The sequence below is a fragment of the Aricia agestis genome, chromosome 7 (assembly GCF_905147365.1).
Source record: "Aricia agestis chromosome 7, ilAriAges1.1, whole genome shotgun sequence".
NCBI classification, from domain to species: Eukaryota; Metazoa; Arthropoda; class Insecta; order Lepidoptera; family Lycaenidae; genus Aricia; species Aricia agestis.
In genome coordinates, this window is record NC_056412.1 from 16,347,654 (window position 1) to 16,375,579 (window position 27,926).

The 27,926-nt window shown below is 35.9% G+C and overlaps 1 protein-coding gene across 1 annotated transcript; it reads left to right on the top strand.

Moving 5' to 3' along the window:
* Positions 1-27,826, top strand: LOC121728646 (periodic tryptophan protein 2 homolog). The gene is made up of 17 exons (XM_042116870.1): positions 1-44; positions 152-264; positions 3,642-3,736; positions 4,109-4,237; positions 5,382-5,818; positions 6,168-6,333; positions 6,861-7,028; positions 7,496-7,748; positions 8,348-8,495; positions 8,838-9,029; positions 9,561-9,703; positions 9,821-9,968; positions 10,948-11,091; positions 11,752-11,858; positions 14,876-15,024; positions 24,422-24,626; positions 27,686-27,826. Exons 1-17 carry the CDS (start codon positions 27-29, stop codon positions 27,810-27,812), a joined length of 2,742 nt encoding a protein of 913 aa, XP_041972804.1. The 5' UTR covers positions 1-26; the 3' UTR covers positions 27,813-27,826.
* Positions 27,827-27,926: the final 100 nt, after the last annotated feature.

The following is a 27,926-nucleotide window of genomic DNA, read 5'->3' on the forward strand; positions in this document are numbered from 1 at the left end:
GAAAAATTATATAAAAATATTTAAAAATGAAGTATAATTACAAGGTAAGTTGTTAGTTTTACTCGTATTTAAAAAAAAAAATAATCCCACTATTATAGGTTGAAGAAAAATCGTCCTTTCAATAATTATTAATGTCTTTTTGTGATTTCAGTTCCAAAACCTCTTAGGAACTGTATATAAACGAGGAGACATCTTGTTTACTAACGATGGAAACTGTGTGATTAGTCCAGTTGGAAATAAAATCACAATTTATGATCTAAAACAGTAAGTAAATGCTGTAATTTACCTAGTTATCGCAAGCGTGCATCACTACAAAGTATAAAACAAAGTCGCTTTCTCTGTCCCTATGTCCCTTTGTATGCTTTAATCTTTAAAACTACACAACTGATTTTGATGCAGTTTTTTTAATAGATAGAGTGAAGAGGAAGGTATAGGTACCTATATCTCTAACGGATATCCCACAATAACATTTTTTTGTCATTTACGACAAATAACGGCTAATTTTCGAAGCGATTTTAACCAATATAGCATTAATTAAATACTTTAAATACATTGTTGATTTAATAATGATTAATAATCTTAGATATTATGGCCCTTTACGGCATATGAATTAAATTTTAAATGAATATTTTCGAAAATATTACCAATTTCAAAATTGCGGGACGTAGCATTTGCGGCGGTACTGCCCAATGCAGGCCACTGGCAGTAATGAATATATTTTTTTTTTGACTGGAGCAGGGATGTTGCGAATCCGCGCAAATTTGGACATCTGCATCTGCATCCGCATCCGCATTAAATCAATGCGGATTTTCATGCGGATGCGGATGTCATATGAGTTGCGACAAGAAAGAAAAGGGGTGGGTTTAATTTACGAACCTCTGCGTAACCACCTTGACTCGGAAAAAGCGGCAATTTTACTATTTATTAAATTTAATTATCCTATTTTTAACTTCAAGTATTATCAAAAAAAGTTCGTGAAGTTAAAAATAGGGGAATTAATTTAATTTAATTTTCATTTGATAAAACAAATTATTTTAATTTAATTTTCATTTGATAAAAAATATGATAAAACAAATTAGTAATACATATAAATAAAAATAATATACTTACATACATTTTCATTGTATTAATTCTTCATTTATCTTCACTACATATTATATAAAAGAACTTAGTCGCTTTTTTCCCTTATGTCCCTTTGTTCCCTTTAATCTTTAAAAGTACGCAACGGATTTTGATGCGGTTTTCTTTAATAGATAGAATGATTAAAGATGAAGGTTTATAATATAATAACATTCATTAAATAGTGGAGAAATACTGTTGATTTTGGGGTTTCTAATGTGATGTCATAAATAATTACATTTTTTCCGCATACATTGCAAACTCAGGCTGAACCCTACGACATTTATCAAAATAATGTTCTAAGTATAATTGTACACTATGAAAAGGTCTAGAGAAAACTCCGCAATGGTATAATTATGTCTATCTCTTATGGATATCCCACAATAATATTTTTGTCATTTACTTTTAACTTCAAATAATAGCTACTTTTCGATGCGATTTTAACCAATGCGGCAGTAATCCTTATTCAATTAAATACTTTAAATACATTATTGATTTAATATAGATCTATAACTACTGAATCGATTTTAATCGTTACTTCTGTGAGGTAATATATTTTATACCCGTGAAAAGCCGGGGCTGGTCGCTAGTAATATATATAAAAATCTTCTGTATGTGTGTTTGTAATTGAACTCTTCCTAAACGGCTGGACCGATCCTGATGAATTTTTTTTGTGTTTTATTTAATAGGTTCGAGAATGTTTTAGATTTACAATACGGTTTAAAAAAATCGTGGATAATTAGGAAAATTAAGAATTCCTTACCACCATATAGAGTTATGTCATTACGAATTTGACAATTTAAACTTCATAGATATGAGTTATGATTATGACGGGACGTCGTCCTTCGGGACCGCTAGTACAGTATATTTATATAGGATCCGAAACATCTGCATCCGCATCCGCATCCGCGGATGTGAGCCCATTAAAATCCGCATCCGCATTCACATCCGCGGATGTGAAAAAATCGGGATCCGCAACATCCCTGGTGTGGAGTATGATACTCTAATAAAAAAATTACACCATTATGGTATAAGGGGCACGGCACTTAAACTTTTAAAATCTTACCTTACAAATAGAACGCAGAGGGTGGAAGTTAACTCCATAAGATCTAATGGAACCAAAATAAAACTAGGTGTGCCACAAGGGTCCATTTTAGGCCCTTTTCTTTTTTTCGTCTATATAAATGATTTACCTTATCTTGTTAAAGATAAGCATGAGATAGTAATTTTTGGTGATGACACTTCACTAATTTTTAATGTGAAGAGGCGACAATTTAATTAAGACGAAGTAAATAGTGCTCTCTCAAAAATAGTACATTGGTTTAATGCTAATAATTTACTTTTAAACTCAAATAAAACAAAATGTTTAAAATTTATCTTGCAAATACAAACCAATGTACTATTAAATGATGAGAAAATGAATTTAGTAGACACCACCATATTCCTAGGCATAACGCTGGATTGTAAGTTACAATGGGGTCCACATATTGCAAAACTGGCAGATAAGCTTAGTTCTGCAGCATAAGCTGTTAAAAAAATTCGTGAAATCACTGATATAGAGACCGCGCGATTAGTTTACTTTAGCTACTTTCATAGCATAATGTCTTACGGCATCCTCTTGTGGAGAAACGCGGCGGACATTAATACAATATTTGTGCTGCAGAAGCGAGCTATTCGTTCTATTTATAAGATGTCGTCTTTTGAATCTCTAAGAGAAAAATTTAAAGAAATAAGAATTCTGACCGTCGCAGCTCAATACATTTTGGAAAATCTCTTATATGTTAGAAAGAACATAAATATTTTCAAAAAGAAAAGTGATAATCATAATGTAAATACTAGAAATAAGAACAAGTTAGCAATACCAATGTTCAGACTAGCCAAAGTAAGCAAATCGTTTAAAGGCCAATGTATACGCCTATACAATAAAATCCCAGAAAATGTTCAAAATCTACCTATAGACAAATTTAAAAAAGCAGTTAAAGAACGTTTGTGTGCTAAAGCGTATTATAAAGTCAATGATTTCATCGAGGACAGCACAACTTGGGAATAGGGTGGCTCTTTTTTAAATTTATTAATTGAAAGATTTTGGACGTTTTCTGAGATTTATTTTATAAACATATACATTGACCTTGGAAAGATTTGTTAACTTTGTTAAGCCTGGTTATTGGTATATCATAATAATAAAATGTCTTCAATATTGTGTCATTGCTATACTTCTATAGAAGTTACAATTAAATAATACAAAGTTATTTGAATGCAGTAATTTTAATGATTTTTATTACTCAGTACACTGCACCACCAAGTCTCTGTGCAGTCTTCTTTAGTATTTTTAACCAACTTCCAAAAAGGAGGAGGTTATAATATGTTCGGCTGTGGACTATTTTTTATTTTTGTATGTTCAACTATTACAGTTTGTGAACCGATTTTCAACATTTTTGTTTTGTTGTATATTAGCTTTCACTCCAATTTTTATTGACTTAAGTTGATCATAGTATAAAGCATGATTGGTATTTATTTTTCAGGAACAAAAGCAACACATTGGCAATAGAAAGCCACTTTAACTACACAGCCATTGATGTATCACCAAATGGATCGGTTTTGCTTGCAATCAATGAAAGTATGTATATTTCACAAAAAGATAAAGTGTGTCTGTCTGTTACCTATTCATGCCTAAACCGCTGAACCGATTTTTGGTGAAATTTAGTATGGAGATACTTTTTATCCTAGAAAGTTTACGGTTCTCGCGTGATAAACGAATTTTTGTGCAACAGGGGGCCTATTATGAGCTCTTAAATCCATTCACTTTACGTCCGTATACTGACTGTATAAGGACGTAAAGTGAATGGATTTAAGAGCTCATAATATATTATTATTATGCTCATAATTATTGTGTCATCTACTTTTTATATTGAGTTATACAGATCATTAATTCACAATTGAACTTTAGTAGGAAAAACCTATTTTAACTGAAATAACAATTTTTTTTCAGAGGGTGAAGCACAGATGATAAGTCTCCTAACATGTACTGTCATACACAGGTACAAGTTCAAGCAGGAGGTGAATGCTGTAAGGTTCAGCCCTGATGGAAGACATTTTGCTGCATGTTGTGACGATACAGGTAAACTTTAGTAGTCTTTTATTCCTTCCTTCCTAAGAGGATACACCAAGGGCGAGAGAAATTGAAAATAGGTATTTGAAAATGTATTGCTGTCTCAACAATCTCAAGTCTCCCACTGCAGAGCGCGATAGAGACAACACGACAAAAGTTCTAATAAAATAACAGAAAATCTTTGATTAGTTGTCCGCTGATTCCTTCTCCAAAACTTAACAGATTTAAGTACTTTTTTCATTAAGAATTAAACCAAGGCTTGAGCTGTGTTCCTATGTTTTATTTTTTATATATTTAACCTTGGGTGTTTGAACACAGAGGAAAATCTGGCCATTTTTTTGGGTTTTTGGACAATTGGCCATAGATATTCAGGAAAAAAATCATAACTCTACTGGCAATATCCAGGGAGGAAACAGGGGACAACGTTTGTATGGAAAAACGGCAGTGTGGACTCCTCTTAAGACATAGTTTCAAAGATGAAATTTAATAAGAAACATTTGCTTTTACTCTTCATTAATTAGGAAGTAAAAGAAACATTTATTTATAGGGTTACTATAATAAAGAAATAGAGTTTACTTTAACTTTAATCTTACACATACAGGGTTTGACAATAAAACATATTCCTGTTAGGAAACTTTATTATAACTGAAAATGGTTCACTTTTGTGTAATCATATGAGGGTAAAAAATATTGAAAATATCACCCCTTTTGCCTCAGAATGAGACCATTTTTTCTCCAACTCTGATATTATATGTATACGAGCTTTTGCCCGCGGCTTCGCTCGCGTTAAGAAGTATTATTATATACAAACTTTCATCCCCTATTTGATCTCCTTGGGGTTGGAATTTATCAAAATCCTTTCTTAGCGGATGCCTACGTCATAACATCTACCTGCATGCCAAATTTCAGCCCGATCCATCCCGTGGTTTGGGCTGTGCGTTGATAGATCACTATGTCAATCAGTCCGTCACCTTTGAGTTTTATATATATAGATTTTATATATTTCAGATTTTTACCAATTACCAATAACCGTGTTTACTTCTTCATTTTCTACTTCATTTAAAAATCTCTTATCACTTCTGACTGTTTTTTTAACCGACTTCCAAAAAACGATTAGGTTATATGTTTGGCTGTGGATATTTTTTTTTTGCAGTATTCATAATGACTGCACCCTGCAGCTTCACTGGTGAATTTCGGTCTTTCGTCATGAAAAGGGTCTTCAAGAAGGCGCGTGATGACGTCACATGCTTAGACTGGTCTAGCTGCGGCAAACTTTTAGCTGTGGGCTCCAAGGACACTACCACCAAAATATACACCATTGACTACTTAGATAACTTAAACATGTACGCACTGAGCGGCCATACCGATAAGATTGTTGGTGTGTTCTTCGAGAAGAAAAGTTTGGATCTTATATCGGTGAGTCGGAATGGTCAAGTGTGTTTATGGGAAGCGAGTATAGACATGGATGATTTAGTAACGTCCGAAGTACAAATATCTCATAAGAAGAGGAGGAAACTGCAGAAGGAGGCAGAGGAGTTGGAAGAAGATGAAGTTGATGAGAAGAATATTATAGAAAAGGATAAGGAATACGTAAGTTTTATATAAGTCTAGTTTCTGTCCGCAGCTTTGTTCATGTAAACTTAGATCATGTATTTAATTCCCTGAAAAATCCTTGTTTTCAAAATTTTAAAATATCACAAATTCACACAGATTGTTAGCTGTCTGGCTTTGTGTAAGCAAAATATTTTAATTATTTTCAGAGTAGGTCCAGAATTTTTTTTCTACAAGGTCACCAACTTGTACAGTTTACCTTATAAAATGATTACTTAGTAGATATGTAAAAATTTTGTTACATTAGTGTTCAGTCAAGAATTTTCGCTAACAAAAATTATCATGAATGAAGAAGTACTTGTTTGAATTAAAACAACTTTTTGTTCAGGAAAGCGACGAAGAAATGGAAGAGGAAAAGAAAGTGGAAGAAGCGAAGAAGTTGGCGTACAAGAAGCTTGGGCGGTGGTACATCGGCGACGCGATACGTAACGCCAGCCATAAGGTCAAGCTCACCGCAGCCGCTTATCATAAGAACACCAAATTATTGGTTACCGGTATGTAGGACACGGCGTCTTTCAATGAGGGTGTTCTATTTGCCACCAGGTGCCGCAATGTAGCCTAAGGGCCAACATACATTTCGTATTGTAAATGAACCAGCAGGGCAATCTCGTTATTTTTAAATGTTTCAGTTCAGGTTCACATCTGCTTTGGTTGTGGTTCAGTTACGGTTTGGTTCCGCTGCGTCTGAGCAAATTTCAGTGTCGTGCTATCGTTCCAACCGTGACTCAAACTTAGATGGAACGATGGGCATCGTTTGACCTATAGACAGACATTGCAGCGGACCAATCAGCGCCCTTCTGATTTAATTTTGATTTGCTTAAATATGAAAAAAAAGCCGATGCGTTAATTGGTCAATTAACACAGTATCACACACACGGTCGACAAAGACTGCAAAATGTGGTACGTGTGAACAGTCTTATTCATTTACAATACCAAATATACGCCCGACCACGTGGTGTGGTTGTGGTACGTGTGGGTTGGCCCTAATAGTTCATTAAGTTGTGACATAATTTCTTTTCAGGTTTCTCAAACGGTATATTCTTTCTCCACGAAATGCCCGATGTGAATCTAATACACACACTGAGTATATCGGAACACCGTATCAGTAGTATAGCTATATCGGACCAGGGTGATTGGATAGCATTTGGTTGTCCTAATATCGGACAGTTGCTGGTCTGGGAGTGGCAGAGTAAGTAATAACTTAAAAGAAGTAATTTATGTAGTCGCTATTTTTCTCTTTCGCACGAAATGGCTATCGTGCTGTCAGTAGAAACGAGACAGCAATATACCTACTCGTGTGTGAGTGAGTAAGAAGTAGCGATAGGTCAATGCACGAATCCCCAAGTACTTTGAAATCTTATCGCATATTTTAATTAGAAATCGTGCATTCAAATGTTATATATTTTAAAACTTGATCCCAAACGCGTCTTTCACTTAAACATTGCCTTAATATTTTAAAATCTATTACTGTTAGCTCATTTAGCTACTAAAATCATACAAATTATAAGTATAAATTATATAAAAAAGCGACAGATAAAGGATATAATATGGGCGAATAACCTAAAGACGTCTCAAATTACTTTTAATAAAAAAATATCTTGTACCATAATATATTATTCAAATCAGAACTATAACATTCTTATTCTGTATTTTTAGGTGAGCAATATGTAATGAAGCAGCAAGGTCATTCGTTAGACATGACCTGTCTTGCCTACTCACCGGACGGACTGTACATAGTCACGGGAGGTTACGACGGAAAGGTCAAAGTCTGGAATACGACCTCAGGGTTCTGTTTCGTGACCTTCAGCGAGCACAAGTCTTCAGTGACGAGTATAGTGTTCAGCCCGAACAAAAAGTTCTTCGTGTCCGCGTCGCTAGATGGCACTGTGCGGTGTTATGATTTGACAAGGTGAGAACAAGATGGCGGATGACACAAAATGGCGGATTGTCTTTATACATCTGTATGCGGGTTGTAATAAAACAATGACGTAATAATAATACTTTAGGATGTGTTATCACTGTAAAAGTCTACTACTTTTTGCTGAAAGAGTTACTTCTATGTTTTCATGAAAAATTATTACATACACTCTTTAAAATATTGTTATGTAAGTAAATAGCGTTTTGTTGAACAAATGACATAATGGAAATCTCAAGGAAGCGACTAATGATACGGGAATTAGAGCCAGTCCACACGGTGCGTTGTGTCAGCGTCGACGCAGCGCTGCAGTTGCATTGTTTAACATACAAATAACCAAGGTGTTCACTCGGCGCGCTGCGTCGTGACAGCAGCGCGCAACGCACACATGACAGACAGCAGCCCCCGAGACGAAGCGGGAGGGGGTGTTGATGTTAAGACTGCGTCATAATAACGCTGCGATGACGTAGCGCTCGTGTGGCCGGCTGTGCGTTAAACGGCAGCGCTGCGTCGACGCAACTCTGACGCAACGCGCCGTCTGGACAGACTTTTATACACCGTGTAAATCTCTCATAACAATATTATACTTCTAGGTACCGTAACTTCCGAACTCTGACGTCGCCAAGTCTGGTACAGTTCGGATGTGTAGCGTTAGACGCTAGCAGCGAGCTCTGCGCCGCAGGAGGCACCGACGTCTTCGATATATACGTGTGGTCCGCCAAGTTCGGAAGACTGCTTGAAGTAAGTCGCCAATTTGTAATCCGATATATTCGTTGCTCTGGTAGAAGAATGCCGTAATGTGGCACCATTTTAGAATCCGAAACATTCTTAACTCTGGTAGATCTGACATCTGACATACTCTTGGCTTTGGTAGAGGAATGCCGTAATGTGGTTGAATCTTAGACCATTTTAGAATCCGAAACATTCTTGACCCTGGTCCGCCATGTTCACTTGATAGATAAAAGAAAAAATTAGGAGTACCATCCACTGACATCTGATAACTTATATAAAAGTTATATAATGTAGATAAAATTTCAACGTCTAAACTAACTGAATGGAATTTTATTTTCATTTATTCTACAGGTTCTATCCGGGCACACCGCACCAGTATCCAGTCTCGCCTTCAGTCCAGTAGTATCTAGCTCCCGACTGGCGTCCGCGTCCTGGGACAGGACGGTCCGGCTGTGGGAGTGCGTGGAGGCGAGCTCCGACTGCGAGACTATACAGCTGACGGCCGATGCGCTGCAGGTGGTCTTTCGGCCGGATGGCGAGCAGGTGAGACGGGGATAGTGAGGGAAAGAGATAGCAATGTTTTTTTGAAGGCAAAGAAGAAGAAAGTACTCGTAGCAGGTGAACGAGATAGGCATGTGGGAGCGAGATAGTACGAAGCTTGCGATTTTCACTAACGGTGAAAAAAAGAGCTTTGGAATGTATAATATAACTCATTTAAAGCTCGTTTTAGTCCATCACTCCATTGGAAATTTTGAAGTTAAGTGAATTTGACTTTCGCTGTTACACAACGAGATTACAAGCAATTGTATGTAACGATTTATTTAAACAACATTTACTCCTGTACAGGCGCTTATTTATTCATTTATCAAAAATCAATATCGATTGAGTTGAAAACATTACTATGCGCCTTTGTTTATGTTCTTTTTATTACATTGTAGTCGCAAGTAATGAGATATATTTATTTAATATTAAGAACCATTGTTAAACAAATTTCCTGGAAATAAATACTATTCTATTCTATTTCATATGCATCTTCCCACATTTGCTGTATAACATTATCATGGTACGTTTCAGATAGCAGTATCCACGTTGGACGGCAACATAACTTTCTTCAGTCTGAATTGCGAGCAGATCGGCAGCATCGAAGGTCGGAACGATCTTGGTGCCGGCCGAGCCGACGCCGACCTAATCACGCCTGAGAAGATGTTGAAGACCAAGTGAGTGTGGCCTAATACCCCTTACAATTCATTGGTTATATGATGATGTGGTTTTAATTTACAATAATATTATAGTACTCAAACTACATAATTAAAGTACTCAAACCACCTTAACAGAGCGTTCACGTCCATCTGCTACTCGGCTGACGGCAGCTGCGTGCTCGGTGGCGGCAACTCCAAGCACGTGTGCCTGTACAGCGTTGCCGAGGCGGTGCTTATCCGGAAGTACGTCATCACGCAGAACCGCTCGCTCGACGCCGTCAATGTGAGTAGATGACTGTGGATCAGTTAGTACGTCGACACTCAGCTCGTACGTCGACGCCCAGTTAGTTGGTCGACGCCCAATTGATACGTCGACGCCCAGTTAGTTCGTCGACGCCCAGTTAGTACGTCGACGCCTAGTTGGTATGTTGACTTTCAGCTCGTACGTTGACGCTTAGTTAGTTTGTCGACGCCCAATTAGTTCGTCAACGCCCAGTTGGTTCATCGAGGCCCAGTTGGTTCATCGACACCCAGTTAGTTCGTCGACGCCCAGTTAGTCCGTCGACGCCCAGTTGGTACGTCGACGCCCAGTTAGTACGTCGACGCCTAGTTGGCATGTCGACGTTCATCTCGTATGTCGACGTCCAGTTAGTTCGTCGACGCCCAGTTGGTACGTCGACGCTCAGCTCGTACGTCGACGCCCAGTTGGTTCATCGACGCTCAGTTGGTACGTCGACGCCTAGTTGGTACGTCGACGTCCCAACTAGGCGTCGACGTACCAACTGAGGTACCTACGTCGACACCCAAACCGCAGCACACTGGTTTGAATTCCAACGTAAGAATAAGGAGATTTCGTTTATCAATTAGTGGTGAACATGGACAACAGAGTGTTAATCCTTACTTTGTATGTCGAGTTTACCACGACGTGATCACATTATTTCTGAAAATATATAATCGACGACGACCTCATAAGTATGTACCTTTCAAGCACAGTCTATTGAGCTAGTTTGCCTTAAATTCTAAAATGTCAGTGGCCTATAATCCCGCCAAATTCTCGTGTCGCGGTGTTCGTTTTCATATTGTACAGTTGACCAAGTGAGTCCCTAGATGATCAATTGTATTGTGCAATATAAATATTAAAAGACGGGTGTGCTTAATATCAACCCTAGACTGTCAATAATATTGCACATTACGTGATATTTTATACGCTTATACCAGCTTGAGCGTTTTCGTATTATATACTCTATAATATTATATGTCAGGACTACATAAACCGGCGGTTCCTGACGGAGTTCGGCAACATGGCGCTGGTGGAGGAGCGGGGGGAGCTGGAGGGGGGGAGCGTCAACATCCGCCTGCCCGGCGTTAAGGCGGGAGACATGGCCGACAGGAATGTTAAGCCGGAGGTAAACTTTTTAACACGTTTTTATTAGCTATATGCAGTGGCAGCCTTATCCATTGCGAGGCCCCGGGCGGCAGGTCTTTGCGAGGCCCTTGTATTTTGATAAAATACCTTGCAAGATCCCTGGCGATTGCCCTGTTCGCCACCACCAAGCGTCGACACTTACTGTATACCGTATGTATGTGACGGAACTTTTGTTCACGATTTTTACCTATTGGTGCTCCCACATTGCCGTTAGAAAATGTTTAGTAACGTTGGTAAAGTAGTAAACATTTGTTAGCAAACATTTAATCACAAAATTTCTATTGTTAGATTTTGTTAGGAACTGTTACATGTTCTAAGTGCTCCACTTATAACATGTAACAGATCCTAACAAAATCTAACAATTGACAACATTTAAGCTTAGGCCAAACCTACGCGACCAGGCGACTGCGGAGCGGAGCGTCAAGTTGTCAAATGTGTGTTTTGTATACAAAAAACACATGACAACTTGACGCTCTGCTTCGCACGCGCCTGGTCGCGTAGGTTTGGCCTAAGCTTAATTGTTAGTAAATGTTTTTATGTTACATAATAATATTAAATATAATATTATGTATTGAAAAAAATACTCCTATTTTCTATTAAATATAATATTATGTATTGAAAAAAATACTCCTATTTTCAGGTCCGTGTCCATTGCGTTCGGTTTTCGCCGACGGGTGAGAGTTTCGCCGTGGCGGCGACAGAAGGCCTGCTCATTTACAGCCAAAACGGAGTTGACGGTAGCTTCAGGTGAATACGACCTTACGTAAAACTGACGTTAAATAACGTTGTTTTTCAGCAACTATAATATCTATATCTATATAGATATTGAAAAAAAAAAACATGTTAAACAAAGTCGTTGCAGCTTTTATTTACTTGTATAAATGTTAAAATCTTAATTAAATTAAAGTATTTAATGTCTAAAGGTAGCATTAAATATTTAAAGCTCGCGACCGCGACCGACAAACATTTAAATAAAATGCCACTTTATGAACTAGGCTATGGATATCATTTTGGTCTACGCTTCTACAAAGCAGTCGCCGCTTTGGTCGCTAGACCAATTACGGTAGAAAATGAAACCTATAGCCTAGTTCACAAAGTAGCATTTTATTTGAAATTTGTCGGTCGTTACTGACCTCCATTATACAATAACGGCCGTTCCCAATATTCAATCTATCTCTGGTTTGACATACAACCGATCGCAGCTAACATTGAATTGACTTAAAATATATTATGTCTCTAATGTCTATCGGCCGTTCCCAATATTCAATCTATCTCTGGTTTGACATACGACTGATCGCAGCTAACATTGAATTGACATAAAATATATGTCTCTAATGTCTAATGTGAGCTATTCCTATCTCTAGTAGGGCAAAACCAGAGATAGATCAAATCATAGACATAATATAATGCTAAAGACCAACAAAGAGTGCGAGAGAGAAGAAAATCCTTTATGGAATTATAACAAGATGAAAAGAGAGAGGCAGTCTAATGAAAATTGTAACAACTTTTATTTGACAGGTCGTCAAAAGTCGTCAATCGTTTTTATGCCCTTTCGGTATTTGCAATTTATTATTTAAATCGTATGTTATTTTCAACAAATACTATTATATATAATAATAATAACTTGTGCTGTGAGTGATTGCAGTGTAAATCATAGTAATAATCCTGAAAAATATACATTTCACCCGTAATTAATCTTCATGTCCTAATTGCTACGATGTGTTTATTTTTGCTATATTCTGGTCTTTAGTTCTCTATTTCAAATAAAATATTGTGAATCCTCCCTTTTACTTTCATATTTTGCGTAACTAAAGGTACTGTTGTTCCTATATTACACAAATTTTGAAGAAAAATTTTTCATCAAAATTTCTTACATATACGCTAGTGCTTGAATCAAATTTATCGATATGCTTATCGATATTTTACAATAACATAAATCTAAAATAAAAATCATTTACCTTTATATATTTTATTACCTTAAGCCCGGCCGCACATTATCCGAAATTTCCGATCCGAAAAATTCGGACGCCCGGCGGAACGCACTCTGTTCATACATTTTGTTGTAGATCCATCATACTAAAAGAATTTCTGACGTGTCAAAATGTATGAGCGGGGCGGGGCGTCCGAAAATGTGCGGCCGGACTAAAAAGGACATATTGTCTTATTTTAACTAATATAATATAGTATAGTATAATATAGCTAATATAATAAAACTACTATAATATAGAGTGACTCTAAAACTAGAGGAAGGTTTATATTTATATATCATAATCATTTGTTTTACAGATTCCCTCAAGATCCTCTAATAAGAGGAAAATGAATTGGGCGTGTTGGTTGGAATCCCAAGAAAAATTTTGGCTTTGGTACAAAACGTTCTTTGACTACTTTTTTAAATTTATTAATCGAAAGATTTTGAACGTTTTCTGGGACCATATGTTCCCATTTGAATATCAAGGAGTCACTTCGATTTCTCATTGTTTCCATCACCAGACCACCACTTTTGTGAACATGATACCTACTCGGAACAATACAATGTACAGCAAAAGAAAAAATTTGAAAATCGGTTCATAAACGGCGGAGTAATCGTTGAACATACATAAAAATATATCCACAGGCGAACGTCTAGACTCCTCCTGTTTGGAAGTCGGTTCAAAATAATTGTAATAAAATATTATGATATTTTATAATATGTACTTAAGAATAAAATATAATATACTATGTGTGTTGTTTACTTTCAACGTTTACTTTCAATGTAAGGACTGATTTACCAGATAGATTTTACCTGAGTAATAAATAAGTAACTTTATAATGTGTTAAGTGTAAATTATTTACCCCTATAAGAACCTCATGTCATAACATATCCGACGATTGAAAAATCATTCCAAAAGAAAATGTGTATCTACTTTTCAATCGTCACCTTTTTTTGCCAATTAAAATTTATGATACCTAATTTGTAATACAAATCTATCAAAGTTGTATATTATTTATTTCTTATAGAAACTCAGGTAAAATAACTCGAACGGACTAAACTATCGATAGTAAAATACTATACTATCGATAGTAAAATATACATCACTAGCACACGCACACATTGACAGATCAAAAATGGTCACGCATTTTCGAGTTGTCAGGTGGTCTTTACGACAGTATATATTATGTCTATGGATCAAATATTGGGAACGGCCGTAAATGACGTACGTAAAAATGACGTTTGAAAGTCGCCATATTGGCGCTGATAGCAGTAGTGAGATTACTTGGAACTAATACTAGTGATGAAAATTAATAGGTAACGATTAAGCGGCCATTTGCAAGTTACAGATTTAGTTCTCTTTCTCCGCATTGGGGGCGCTGATTCCGCTTCAAATAGGCACAAAATGCAGGTGGGTATCATAAGTCCAGCGTACTTGTATTATGGAGGTCAGTGTCGGTCGTGGTCGCTTGATGCAAAGATAGGAAAGCTACCTTCAGATTGTAATGTTAAGTACTCACATACGGTTTTGCTCGATCGAGCAATCACGTAGAGTAAAAACCACGGCTCGGGCTTTCGTCCACACATTCAGCATTGCTCGATAGTTATACTCCAAATCGAAGGAAATTAGATATATTTAATTCCATCGAGCCGGCTCGATGCGAGCCTTCGAGCTGTAAGTTTTGCGGCCCACACTGTGGGTTTTGCTCGATTTGGAGTAAAACTATCGAGTAAAACCGTATGTGAGTACTTAGCGTAAAATTTGTATAGAAAACTTACAGCTTTTTCTCAACAGGCCGTACCGTCTAGAGAGCGGTAGTACACCCGCCGCGGTGAAGTCCCGACTTCGTGCCGGTCAGTGGGGCGGAGCCCTATCCGGAGCCCTGCAGCTCAACGACCATGAACTAGTGCGGGCGTGCGTTGAGGCAGTGCCGCCGGGAGACAGTGAGTATTGTGGCACTTGAGTGACTTTGTGACGAGGATGACACAAATAATAAGTTTATTTCTCCCAAAAAATTACATATTATGCAATTTGTGGGAGACATGGAGCCCAAACTAAGCCAAGGCCTGTATATTGGTACCCCAGGCCCCCCCTCACAAACAAAGGAGTAACAAAGTAACAACTAAATAATATTATTATATTCTATAGCAATTTATTCTTACATTTAACTTAACTATGTGTGTGTGTGTGTGTGTGTGTGTGTGCGTGTGCGTGTGTGTGAGTGTGTAAAAAATTTTAGGGATATGAGATAATTTAACCGACATCACAAAAATGAGGTTATCAATTTGATATGTATGTAATAGCTCAACTTAGGGAATGATGCAAGTTTCACCAAAATCGGTGTAGTTTTTGAGATAGTGAATTTAAATTCTCTATTACGTACAATTTTTGAAGTCGGTTTTATCTTTTTTATGTTATTTATTTTTGTCGATATAATACATTTTCCGTGTCTTCGTAACTTAAACCTGTTAACCAAGTTATTAGTTTTAATTTACATTTTAATTTATTTTCATGATATATTGAAAGTATATTATTAATTTTATTGTATAAGAATGTACCAAGGAAGCAAAAGAATCTTTGTGCAAAAGTGGTTTTAAAGATATCAACAGGGCAAATCTTTAATTTTCGGCGATTGGCTTGTTTTAGTGACTTGTCGTAGTCTAGAGTAGTATGTTTTTTAATTATAGTTCCTAAAATAAACAACTGGCGTACGGTTAAAACTCTACATTTTTTATATAACTCAGTTGTCGGGTATAGCCTTGGCAAATTCCAACCTACTTTTAGTATACACCTCTGGGATCTTTCTAGGCGCAACAATTTGGTTTTCGGAATGCCACCCCAAATAACTATACAGTAGGAAATGAGAGATTGGACGAGAGCTAGATATATTTTTCTAATGAGAATTTCATCACAAATGTGTCTGATTCTATAAAATAAAAATGATAGTTTACGGACTTTTTTAACAATAGTGCTAATGTGGCTATCGAATGACATTTTATTGTCAATTAAAATTCCTAAATACTTAACGCTCTCAGTGCGCGCTAGAGGCAGGCATGAACAATCATATTTTGTGGATTCTCCAGAACACGAATGTACTATTAAATTTAGGCAGGGTGGGGGTTGCGTTGCTCCAGTTAGGGAAAAACAAATAAAGTTTGTCTTGTCTACGTTTAGTGTAAGGTAGTTGCTGTTAAGCCACTTTGTGACTTTATTAAGGCCTAGCTGAGCGGCGTGAAATGTTTCCTCCCATGAGTCAGTTTGAAAGAGAAGAGCTGTATCGTCGGCATAGGTGAAAATTCTTCCATGAGGTAGGGCTAATTTACAAAGATTATTAATATAAATGAGGAATAGGGTTGGGCCCAGGATACTACCCTGCGGGACACCATATTCAATGGGAAGCTCATCACTTATAGTTTCTCCAATCCTGACTCTTTGACGTCTGTTCGTGAGGTAGCTATGAAAAAGCGTAAGTTGGGTACCTCTAACTCCAATTTTATCGAGTTTCGATACTAGGATGGGTATGGAGACCGTGTCGAAAGCCTTGGCCAGATCCAAGAAGATGCCAAGAACTTTGAGTTTCTTATCTAACCCTTTCACAATAAAATCTGTTAAATCATGCACAGCATCAGTAGTCGATATACCTGCTCTAAAACCGTATTGGGATTGGGAGAGAATTTTATTTTTGTTTATAAAGCTAATGAGTCTATTGTTTAAAAGTCTTTCTAAAATTTTTGACATCGCAGGAAGGATGGCTATTGGTCTGTAGTTTTCGACACGGTCTCGAGACCCACTCTTGTGGATTGGGATGATTTCAGCTAACTTAAATGAATCGGGAAAGACACCATTTGAAAGGGACAAGTTAAAAATGTGGACTAGGGAGGGAATGAAAATATGTGAAATTTTTTTTAGTACAAAACTTGGTATACCATCATGTCCGGTAGCAGAGTCTGGGCGTAATGAAGATAAAATCGATTTCACTTCTTCTTCTGAGGTAGGTAACAAAAAGAGAGAATTACAGTTTGAAGGACTATCATCAATTGTGGGTTGGGGTTTTTCCTGGATTTTACTTGCTAGAGTTGCGCCTACTTGAACAAAATATGAATTAATTTTGTTAATGTCTTCCTTACTATTACTTTTAAGAAGTTCCATGGGTGCGCTCTTGTCTTTCTCGGTAAAAGTAGTTTTTCGAATCGCGTTCCATACTAGTCTATTGTTTTTACCTGCACTGTGAAATTGACTTTTATCAAACTCTTTTTTAACATTTTTTAAAATTCTATTGCAAAAGTTTCTGTACCTCATATAGGATATTTTAATTATTTCATTATTTATATCTTTTTTAAGTTTTTTATGTAGGGCATCTCTAGTTTTAATGCACCGTAACAGTCCAGGTGTCATCCAGGGTTTTATAAGATTTTTACGATTAGATATTGTTTTAATTATTGAATTGGAAGCAATGGCAGTTTTTATTATATTTTCGAAAATTGAAAGTGATTGGTTAACGTCTAGGGATTGGAAAACAGGATCAAAGTTTTGTCGTTTGAGGTCAGATTCAAGATTTTCAAAGTTTGTAACTACCTTATTTTTACGAACTTTGATTTTATGAGCACATTTTTCAATAAAAGCAATAACACTGTCGTGGTCTGTTATAGAAGTATCCGCTACGTAACATCCAGCCGGTCTCCTGGTTTTTAAAATAATGTGGTCGAGGCAAGATGTACCACCTCGTGTAGGTAGCGTGTGGCCTGGTAGCATACCGTGACTTGATAACATGTCAAGATATTCATCTGCACGGGGATCTGTGGATGAGTCTGCAATATTAATATTTATGTCGCCCACTAACAGGACGGTTTTATATGATTTTAATTTTTGTAGAATTTGGTTCAAAGAGTTAAGAAATTCCTGAATGTTGTACACAGAAGGTGAACGATACACGGCCACGATAGCTGTTTCATCCAAGGTAAGAACAAGACAGTTTGCATTTGTTAATATTGGTTCCTGTATTGCCATAGTGAGGTTTTTGTTATAATAGACTGTGACTCCATCATTTTGTAGATAATTGTGGTTGGTTGTGATACATCTATATCCTTCTAGTGAGGGAACAAACGGACATTGGGGCAAGCGACACTCAGTAAGTATTACAATATCCCATGGGATATTGGTTTTAGATAGCAGAATTTGTAATTCATTAAAGTTCGCATTGATACTTCTAATATTCTGTGTTAATAGAGATAATGAGTTTGAGTGCTTTATAAAAAGATCCCTGCAGGCCTCTATTGAGCATGTATTGGAGTCGGAAACTTTGATTCTGTCTATTTCGTTTTGTATGTTAGTGTTATTAATATTATCGAATTTTAATAAATATTACAATAACTGAACGCAAACATCATCTGAAAGTTACATAATTTTTTATTTAAATAAACTCGAGACCATCTAGTCATATCTTGCCCAAGAAGTGCCAAAAGAGTTGCGAAGGTTTGCCCATGATTAATTAATATTAAGGTTAAAAAGTGCAAGAATTTAACAATTATTATTACTAAGCTTCTTTGGTATAAACACTGTCTAATAAGATCTGAAATAGTTAGAAGTACAATTTTTGTATATTTCAATGCAACAGAAATTAGTTTGTGAAAAGTACTAACGTAGTTCAAAACAATTACATTGACAGTCGAATGCAGTATTTCATGAGGTATTAATATTAAGTGTAGAATTTTTTGTATAAATAAACTAGGTTTGTGTATAACTAGGCAGTGTATAACGAAATTTATAGCTATTATAAGCATTAAAAAAACAAATTTCATATATTTTGGTAAAACTAAAATCATTTTATATCTAAAACTTATGTAGTATAATGAATAAAGAATAGAAAACGAACTATTACATAAAAAAAGACAATTGGTGCATGCTAACCTTGCCAGTCATTTTGAGTGTGTGGAGTTAATTTTGAGGTCCGATTCTGAGTAGATTTTTAATATTTTAGCTCCTTCTGTTTCTCTTAGGTGTACGGTTCCATTTAATGTCCAGCAGAATTTATATTTATTTTTGGACGCGAAATCACGCGCCATTCTGAATAATTTTCTAGTTTTAGGAGTTAGGGATTCCGAAATGAATATACGGTTAGCAGGGCCATCTATCTGCAGGTGCTTGGTGTTCAGTCGGTTGGCCGGAAATTGATTATTAAACTTCTTCACTCCCGCCATTAACTCTTGTTTATACTTGGTGTTAACAAAATCTACAATAATTGGCATGTTGGACTGATTTTTAGTGTTAATTCTGTATATATTTTTAATTTTGTCTTGGTTTATGTCCACCCCTATCGTTGTACATATATCTTCGAAGCATTTGTGTAGTTCTTGTTTAGTTTCTAAGTCAGCGGTTTTAGGGATGCATCGTATTTCGACCTCGCATGACTTCATGTTCTTTTCCAACTGATCTATTTTATTTTCAAGAAAATTAACGTACTTCCAAATTTCTTTATTTTCGCTTTTGTAGCTATCTAGTTCTTCGCGCATTTCGTCATATTTTTTTCCCAAAAAATCAAGTGAACTGATCATCTCTTCATTTTGTTGTTTAATTTCAATGATAGAATTTTGAATAATTGTCAACTTTTTATCTTGCAATTCTGTGAAATTTTCAAACATTCTCTTCATTTGTTCCATGCATGAGGTCATAAGACTTTCCTCTTCGCTCATAAACTTGCGCTTGTTTCGCTGTGGGATGTTGTCTAGCGCGGAGTCTGATCCCGCGTGTTGAAGCGGTATAGACGGTTGGGCGAGCAAGACGCTTGAGGTGGAGGGGCTAGGAGACGGGGCTTGAGTTGCGGGCGGTGGAGTACGCTTGAGCGGCATGGTAAAAAGTACTAGGCTCACAGAACTCAATAGAAGTCCTGCAAGGGGCACGTAGCCGATGTCACGTTTCGTAGCAGACGTAGCGGATCGTAGCACAGCTGTGACTCTTCTGTAGCACAGATACACGTCGTGATTACTCCTGAGCCGTTATGCACTCCTATTATTTTGCTTTGAATTATTGGCGTAAAAATTAGATTTTACATAATATTTAAATACTTTTATTGCGAATACTATAAACGCGTGCACTCGACTTGCTGTCCGGAGGGGAAGGGGGAATTCAACACACAAATGACTTACTCTAGTTTTCATTAGGGCCATTTGCAATGATACTGATAAAGGGACACCACGAATAAGCTGTCACTTTTGTGACACTTTGTGTAAGTTTGCTACCCGAGGGCTTGGAAGTTGTATCTGATGACAACTAGTTTTTATTATGGCATGCAATGATATTTACAAGAGGCACGTCCTGAATAGGTGTCTCTATTGTGACACTGTGTAAGTGCCTAATACAATATGTGCCTCCATCTCTGCCGTGGTATGACTATAATGCCGTTAACTACCAAAACCTACTTTTGAGTTATGAGTAAAAAACGCGGTAAAACTTTAAACCTATGTAACTCCTCAATGACAAAACCGATTTGAGATTGAAAAGCACCAGAACATACATAAAAGAGATACTTATTATCTATTAATATGCGATCTTCTAGAATTTATTTATGAATAAAAAAAAACCGTTTTTCGTTTTAGTTCAACATTAATGTTTCTTTCTTTCATCTATAATTTGACTTAAATGCCGTTACGTATACCTTAACGGCATTTTAGTGTTTCTATTCCTAATAAAAACGTTGTCTATTAAAACACTACAAACATTTTCTCATATGTTTAGCTAAAATGTCGTTATAGTACATAACCCTGATTTAGCTTAATATCAAGTAATACAGAACTAACTTATGTTAGTCTTTAGTGCTGTTATTGGTATTTTACCGCATTTAAGTCTAGTAAACTACAAAATGTATATGAATAACTCCACTCATTGTTCCGCTAAAACGCCGTTACACTATTTACTTTATACGTTAACGGCGTTATTGCGACAAAAAGCGAAAAATATTGCATTGTGATATTTAACTATACGGAGTTAAAGTATTAAATAGGGATCATATTTTGTAATAAATTAAAACCCATCCACCCACCCATTGAGCATCTTAGATAGCTCTATAGTATATCTGGGAGCATGGCAGTGCTCCAGCCAAGCTGTTTAGCAAAGGCACGGCCGTAGCATACTTTTCTCGAAGCGGCTTTTTCACACCCTCTTTATCTTCGATGTTAACAAAGCTAGGGATTTAGAATTTCGGTGACTAGGAGCAAGTATTAAAACTAGCTTAACCTCCAAATTACATAACATTTCGATAATAGTTTAATAGTTACGGATGATCAAATTTACTACATTTTGTCACTCACTGTCTGACAGATCATCAAAATTCTAAGGTAGAAGTACCTTAGAATTTTGATGACTTAGATTTGCAGACTTAGAACCTTGAAATTTGGCAACAAGGTAGGTCGTTATCCACAGTGAAAGGAAAAATTATGAAACTGGCCAAGTGCGAGTCGGACTGGCGTACATAGGGTTCCGTACCGTAAATTTGTATGGGAGCCCCCCTTAAATCACAAGTTTATGTACTTTTTATTACTTATTATTAAAATGGAAATACAATTAAGTATTTTCTGAAATTTTAAAAAACCTTTTACCATTATGGATATAGAGCAAAAAAGGGCAAAAAACGTGTTTGTTGTATGAGACCCCCTATTAATCATTTATTTTATTTTAGTTGGACTATTAGCTTTTATAGCGACAACAAAAGTACATAATTTGTAAAAAAATTAAAATATCTAGCTATTGCGGTTCTCGAGATCTAGCCTCGTGACACACGGACGGACGACAGACAGACAGCGAAGTCTAGACTCATTAGGAATAGGCTCCCGTTTTCATCCTTTGGGCAAGGAAACCTAAAAACTGAAAAGTATAATATGACTTTATTAAATAAAAGAACAGATTTTTATGTTTGTGGCTTTGCAAGAACATTAAAAATGAGTTTCGACTTCATAATAATTATTTTACGTACAAAAGGAAAAATAGTGAACAAAGTTAACAATGAAACTATGATAATTAAATTCGATTAAATCTCAAATCAGAACTGCGAATTACGATGTACACTCCATACTCGCTCGATAGATGGTGTAGCACTCCCTTTATATCGCGGTATTGTTTGTTTGCGGAGTATAATTATTATGGTTTAAAAAAATCTGGAATAGGTTGTAATACTCAATCGAAAGTAACATCGATGCACGAATAACCTCCTGAAAGTTCAAAAGTTGTTGGGCTATCGTCATAGAATTTGTATTTTGTAGAAGTACCTATAACCTGTTATTATCAATTATTAATTTTACGACCTAGAATATATACCAAGAGACAGAGAATGAGTGCTAAGCTAAGTACAGAAAAGTTTTAACGTGACCTGAAAAGAAAAGAAATGAAATCCCACCAAAACATTAAATGTAAAAAGGAGCCAAGCAAAATATTGCATAGCCATGCAATATATCTATCATAAAAAGTTTTCAGATCACATTCAAGCCAAGCCTTCGACTTATTTTGTAATTTAAATCAACATTCAGTGAATTTATTAATAGTTTTCTTTATTTTATAATTATTATAGTGGCTTGGCAATGAGCTCTAGAGAAATCATCAGCGACTGATTGGATTTATTGGGTACCATCGTCCACATGCGTCATTACATACTAAAAAACACTTTACGCTTGCCGTTTTTGCAAGTATGAACTACCCCAAATATGAAGTTTTATATTTGTTTTTCTTGTGCTCATTGCCGAGCCACTATAATAATTATAAAATAAAGAAAACTCTTGTGATAAATGCACTTAATGTTGATTTAAATTACAAAATAAGTTGAAGGCTTGACTTGAATGTGATCTGAAAACTTTTTACGATAAATATATTGCATGGCTATGCAATATTTTGCTTGGCTCCTTTTTACATTTAATGTTTTGGTGGGATTATACTTACAACTAATTTGTATGGACGTTTAGCTCAGTGTACTTAATACAAATATCACATTAATTAGGTGGGTAAGAGGCACGATAACATTTCTACATAATAATATTATAATTATTGCATGCTCTTAAGACGGCCGTTTTTAAGTCTTTGTGTCTCAAATAAAAACAACACAACTAAATAAAATTAAACTTAATGAAACTACAAAATACAAATCAAATCAAATGTTATTTTTAACTTAAAATTAAATTTTGAACCGACTTCAAAAAAGGAGGTTATCAATTCGACGCGTACAATGTACATGTATGTAATATTTCCAGAACTGCCCAGTTTTTGTATAGTATAAAATATTATATCAATCTATGACAGCTTCTGAACAGATGTGCCAAATTTCAAAAGTGTATGTATGTATGTATGTATGTATGTATGTATGTATGTATGTATGTATGTATGTATGTATGTATGTATGTATGTATGTATGTATGTATGTATGTATGTATGTATGTTTTTATGTTTGTGCACGCATATCTCCGGAACCAGAAGTCCGATTTTAGTGATTCTTTTTTTATTCTAGTAGGTATTGTTCAACTTGGTTTATTATTATTATTAGGAATACTGCAAGTTTTTTTTTTGAGATAGGGAATTTTAATTCTTAATTACGTAAGCGCATTGGGTAAGCGCCTGCGACGCACTGAAATCTGAATACTGATTTCACCCCTGACCCCTGACCGCGGAAGTAGGATCTCACCGGGCGAGATTATTTAACGGCATTATAGCGCATTATTGTGAGATAGCGACACTTAAATCTAATATTTAATTTAAAACATGTTTTATTTTGCTTTATAAATGCCGTTACTGGCCCGTAGCGTTCATTGAGTAAAAATATAAATGTACTAAATGCTAAGCTATAATGCCGTTAAGACTCGTTAGTCACATTTAAGTCTAATTTTTTCACTTTACGGCATTATTGTTTAGCAAACATAAAATCCTGCATTAAAAAAGAGTTACAATAAAATAGTTAAAGTACTTTAATCACTTTACAGTGTACAAAATACCGTATAACGGCAATCTAGTGAAACAATCACAAGAAAAGAGTATAATAAAAATACAAGTTAATAAACATTAGCGGCTATATTGACTCCCAATATGACTTAACGTCATTTAAGTGTATTACATGCGCAAAAAAGGGTAATATAACGGCATTTTCATTAATATTATTTCCGAAACTATTCAACTTATCAAAAAACCGCTTATGTAGGTCGATAGAGAATTTTTTTCTTAATCATGTACAGTCAAAACCTGAAAATCGACCAAATGTCACTTAACGGCATTTTTGTTATACCACGGCAGATCTGGTGTCTAAGCAGATCTTTCGTCCCAACTATTTCAATACGCAATATTGTACAACATTAAAAATGCATCTATTTCCAGTCGAACTGACCGTCACAAATCTAGAAGAGGACTACGCGCATCGTCTGCTGAACTCCATTGCCCGTCTACTAGAAGATAGTAGACACCTCGAGCACCTTCTTCTGTGGGTGAAATACCTGATAACGGGCAGAAAGAAGATACCAGCTAGCATTCTACTGGCGCTAGAGAAAGTGTTGACAGTGAAATACTCTCAGATTGGAAAAATGTGAGTAAATATTTATGTACTTTTTTAGTCTGTTCCAATTCATCTTCATCTTAATTAACCGACTGACGACCGATTAAAAAAAAAGGTTTTTTAAAACGGGCTTTGGCCCACCAGTCACCACACATTCCCACCATTGTATCTCCTGCGTCGCCAGGATCGACAGTGATCCAACCACGAAAATCCTTTGATATGATCTCAGGGAGCCCGAGGGACATGCTAAGCCTTGGGACCCGTAACGAAATTAATCAGAAGAAAGTAGGAAGAGTAGAAAAAATTCTTCTTATTCCTAGAAGAAAGGAGAAGGTTTCAATTCGACCGTATAATAAATTATGCTTTTTTTATGTTTCTTCGCGGATAACTTCGTCGTTTATGAACCGATTTTGATGGTTCTTCCCCATATTATATTTTATCAAAATCGGTCTAGCGTTCTGTTTAGTTAAGCTAAAGAGGGAAAAGACAGACACACTTTTGCATTTATAATATTATGCGGGGAACACTATTATCATAATACGAGCTTTTGCCCGCGGCTTCGCTCGCGTTAAGAAGTATTATTATATACACGTCCCCTATTTTAACCCCTTGGAGGTGAAATTGATCAAAATCCTTTCTTAGCTGATGCCGACGTCATAATATCTACCTGCATGCAAAATTTCAGCCCGATCCGTCCAGTGGTTTGGGCTGTGCGTTGATAGATCACCATGTCAATCAGTCACCTTTGAGTTTTATATTTATAGATTACTATAACATATTATAGTCTTGTCAAAAAAGTGAAGAAATTAAAAAGTGGCAACATCGTAGTGCCATCCCTTCTTTCTTAGATTGATTTGAAAGGGATGACATGATGTTGCCACTTTTCAATTTCTTCACTTTTTTGGACTATAGTAGATTTTGTCCGAGACTTCGTCCATACCAAGAGAAAAACCTTGGTAGCTGTATATTTTGCGATTGAATAAAGCCATTATCTTTGCTCGTGGTCTATTTATTTTTGCTGTAAGTATTTTATCAAAATCAAAACATGTGAAGATATAATATTGTAAATCAGCAAATGTAAATAAAGTATATCCCACCAAAAACATTTTCATGTAAAAATGTTGCCAAGATGAGAACATATAGTTCGTGGTGTCAAAAAGTAGTGAGATCTCATGTAGAGCCAAGTTTCTAACGTTACGGACTCAGCCCTAAATTTAAAAACCTTAATTTTACACTAAAGCGCGGCAAAATATGTGATAATAATATAATGTGTCAGCCGTACGAGAAGAATCTAAAAACTCTACACATTAGTCAAAACCGGTGGCCTGGCCATTTTAAAATAAAAGTTTGTAAGTACAACAGAAAAGTATATATATTAAGTTCAAAGCCCATAGCGTGACGAATAACAAAATGTTCAACAATTTCAACTATCTGGCATTATCCGAACCAAAGTTACGAGGGTGCAAAAATACGACGAAACGTTTCGAGAAAAGGTAGGTAGTGCCCGTGCGCGCTTCCACTGTCCACCCAGATCAATATTTAAACGAATACAATATCAAAACGAATTCAAAGTATCCAATAGCAATATTCAAATATCATATTTTCATTATTTGTATAATAATTATGTCACAAATATTGGGTTAGCATGATCGTGATCGAGAATTGTAGATTGTAATGAAGTTTACAAATCGTGGTATGAATCAATGTGTTTCGTTATCATGATTTTGCATTTATGTCTTCAAGAAATAAGTATCTATAGTTCTATAATAATTATTAATAGGCTAGTTGCCTATTTTCTTCTTATTGGTAACTAAAGGAACTCTCAAAAATAAAAAACATTGGTGAAACACTCTGAGATCATAAAATCTCTCCAAGATATAACAATAGGGATGATGACAAGGTCAAAGATTTTTTTAACAAAGCAAATTTTGTTAAAGCAAATTTTGTAAACAAAATAAAGAAATCACGGTAAAAAATAAGTGTTCCCAAAATTTCAGCTTTATAGCATTTGTATTTTTTTTGCTATACGCCTTCAAAGTTGGATATTCAAGTCGATTTTTTTTTCAATTAAATTTCTTAATATTTGTATACCATTCGATAACTTATGCAATTAAAAGCAACTTTTGTTATGAAACCACTTTCATTAAAGCAATATTTAATATACCTATCAAACAAAGTTCTCTCCCGATGCGTATAAACTACGAAAGAGTGACGTCATACTTTCGTAGCACTTTGTATAGAGCGTTTCGTGCAGGTCTATTTTATGAGATGTTTGAATTGTCATATCTTGGTTAATTTTGAAGCTATCAGAGTTATTCTTTCAGCGATGTTTCTATTTTTAAGGGTCTTTCAATTACCGATAAGAAAAAAATAGTAGTCATCATGCCTATTCGAAAATCACATAAAATAAACCTTCAAAAACGCTTCATACAAAATGACGGTGGGCTATGACGTTACTACTCTCTGGTACGTCGTATTAATGGTTGGTGAGACATTGTTCCATACAACAATGAGGCTTATTATTGTTAAAATATTTTTACCATTTGCTGTATCTAAATTCGATTTGGTTAACGAATTACATAAGACAAACAATACATCTTCCCTATCTGATAAGGTCAAGTGTAAGATAAAGATAAACCACAGATAAACCAGGTAGATTTGATTAATCTGCCGTAAAGTCAGATTATATGTACTACCGAAGGCATGATTTTCTTAAATATCTTCAATGTTCACATTAGATTACGCAACTCTGTTGAAAAATTTGTTTATCGCGCGGGAACCGTATATTTTTCCGGGGTGAAAATAACAAATACCATACCAAATTTCAGCAAAATCGGTTCAGCGGTTCGGGCGTGTAGATGTAACAGACAGACAGATAAAGGGCAGACAGACAGACAGACGTACAGACACACTTTCGCATTTATAATATTAGTATGTACGGAAGTATGGGTACAGGTCGAATAGATGGGACGAAAAACTCAACCACTAGAATTTATGACCTATTTTGAAGTCAGTAGTTCAAAAGTGTATCTTTTTAGTTGTTACCTATTTGATTTTTTTATTTTAATAGCTATACTCTTAACTTTCAGTTGCGACTTCAACAAGTACACCATAAGGTGTATCCGCGCAGTCGGCGAGTTGACGCCCAAGCAGGAGGACGTCGATATGGACAGCGACAACTCCAGTGGCAGGGGAACCTTCTCTGATACTGATTAAATGTATTAATCAGATATTTCTTTCTTTATCGACCCACGTCACAAACAATATGTTTTTAGAGTTAACCCGGCCACCGACGGACCGAAGTTGCAGTCAGGATCGACTGCTCTAGAG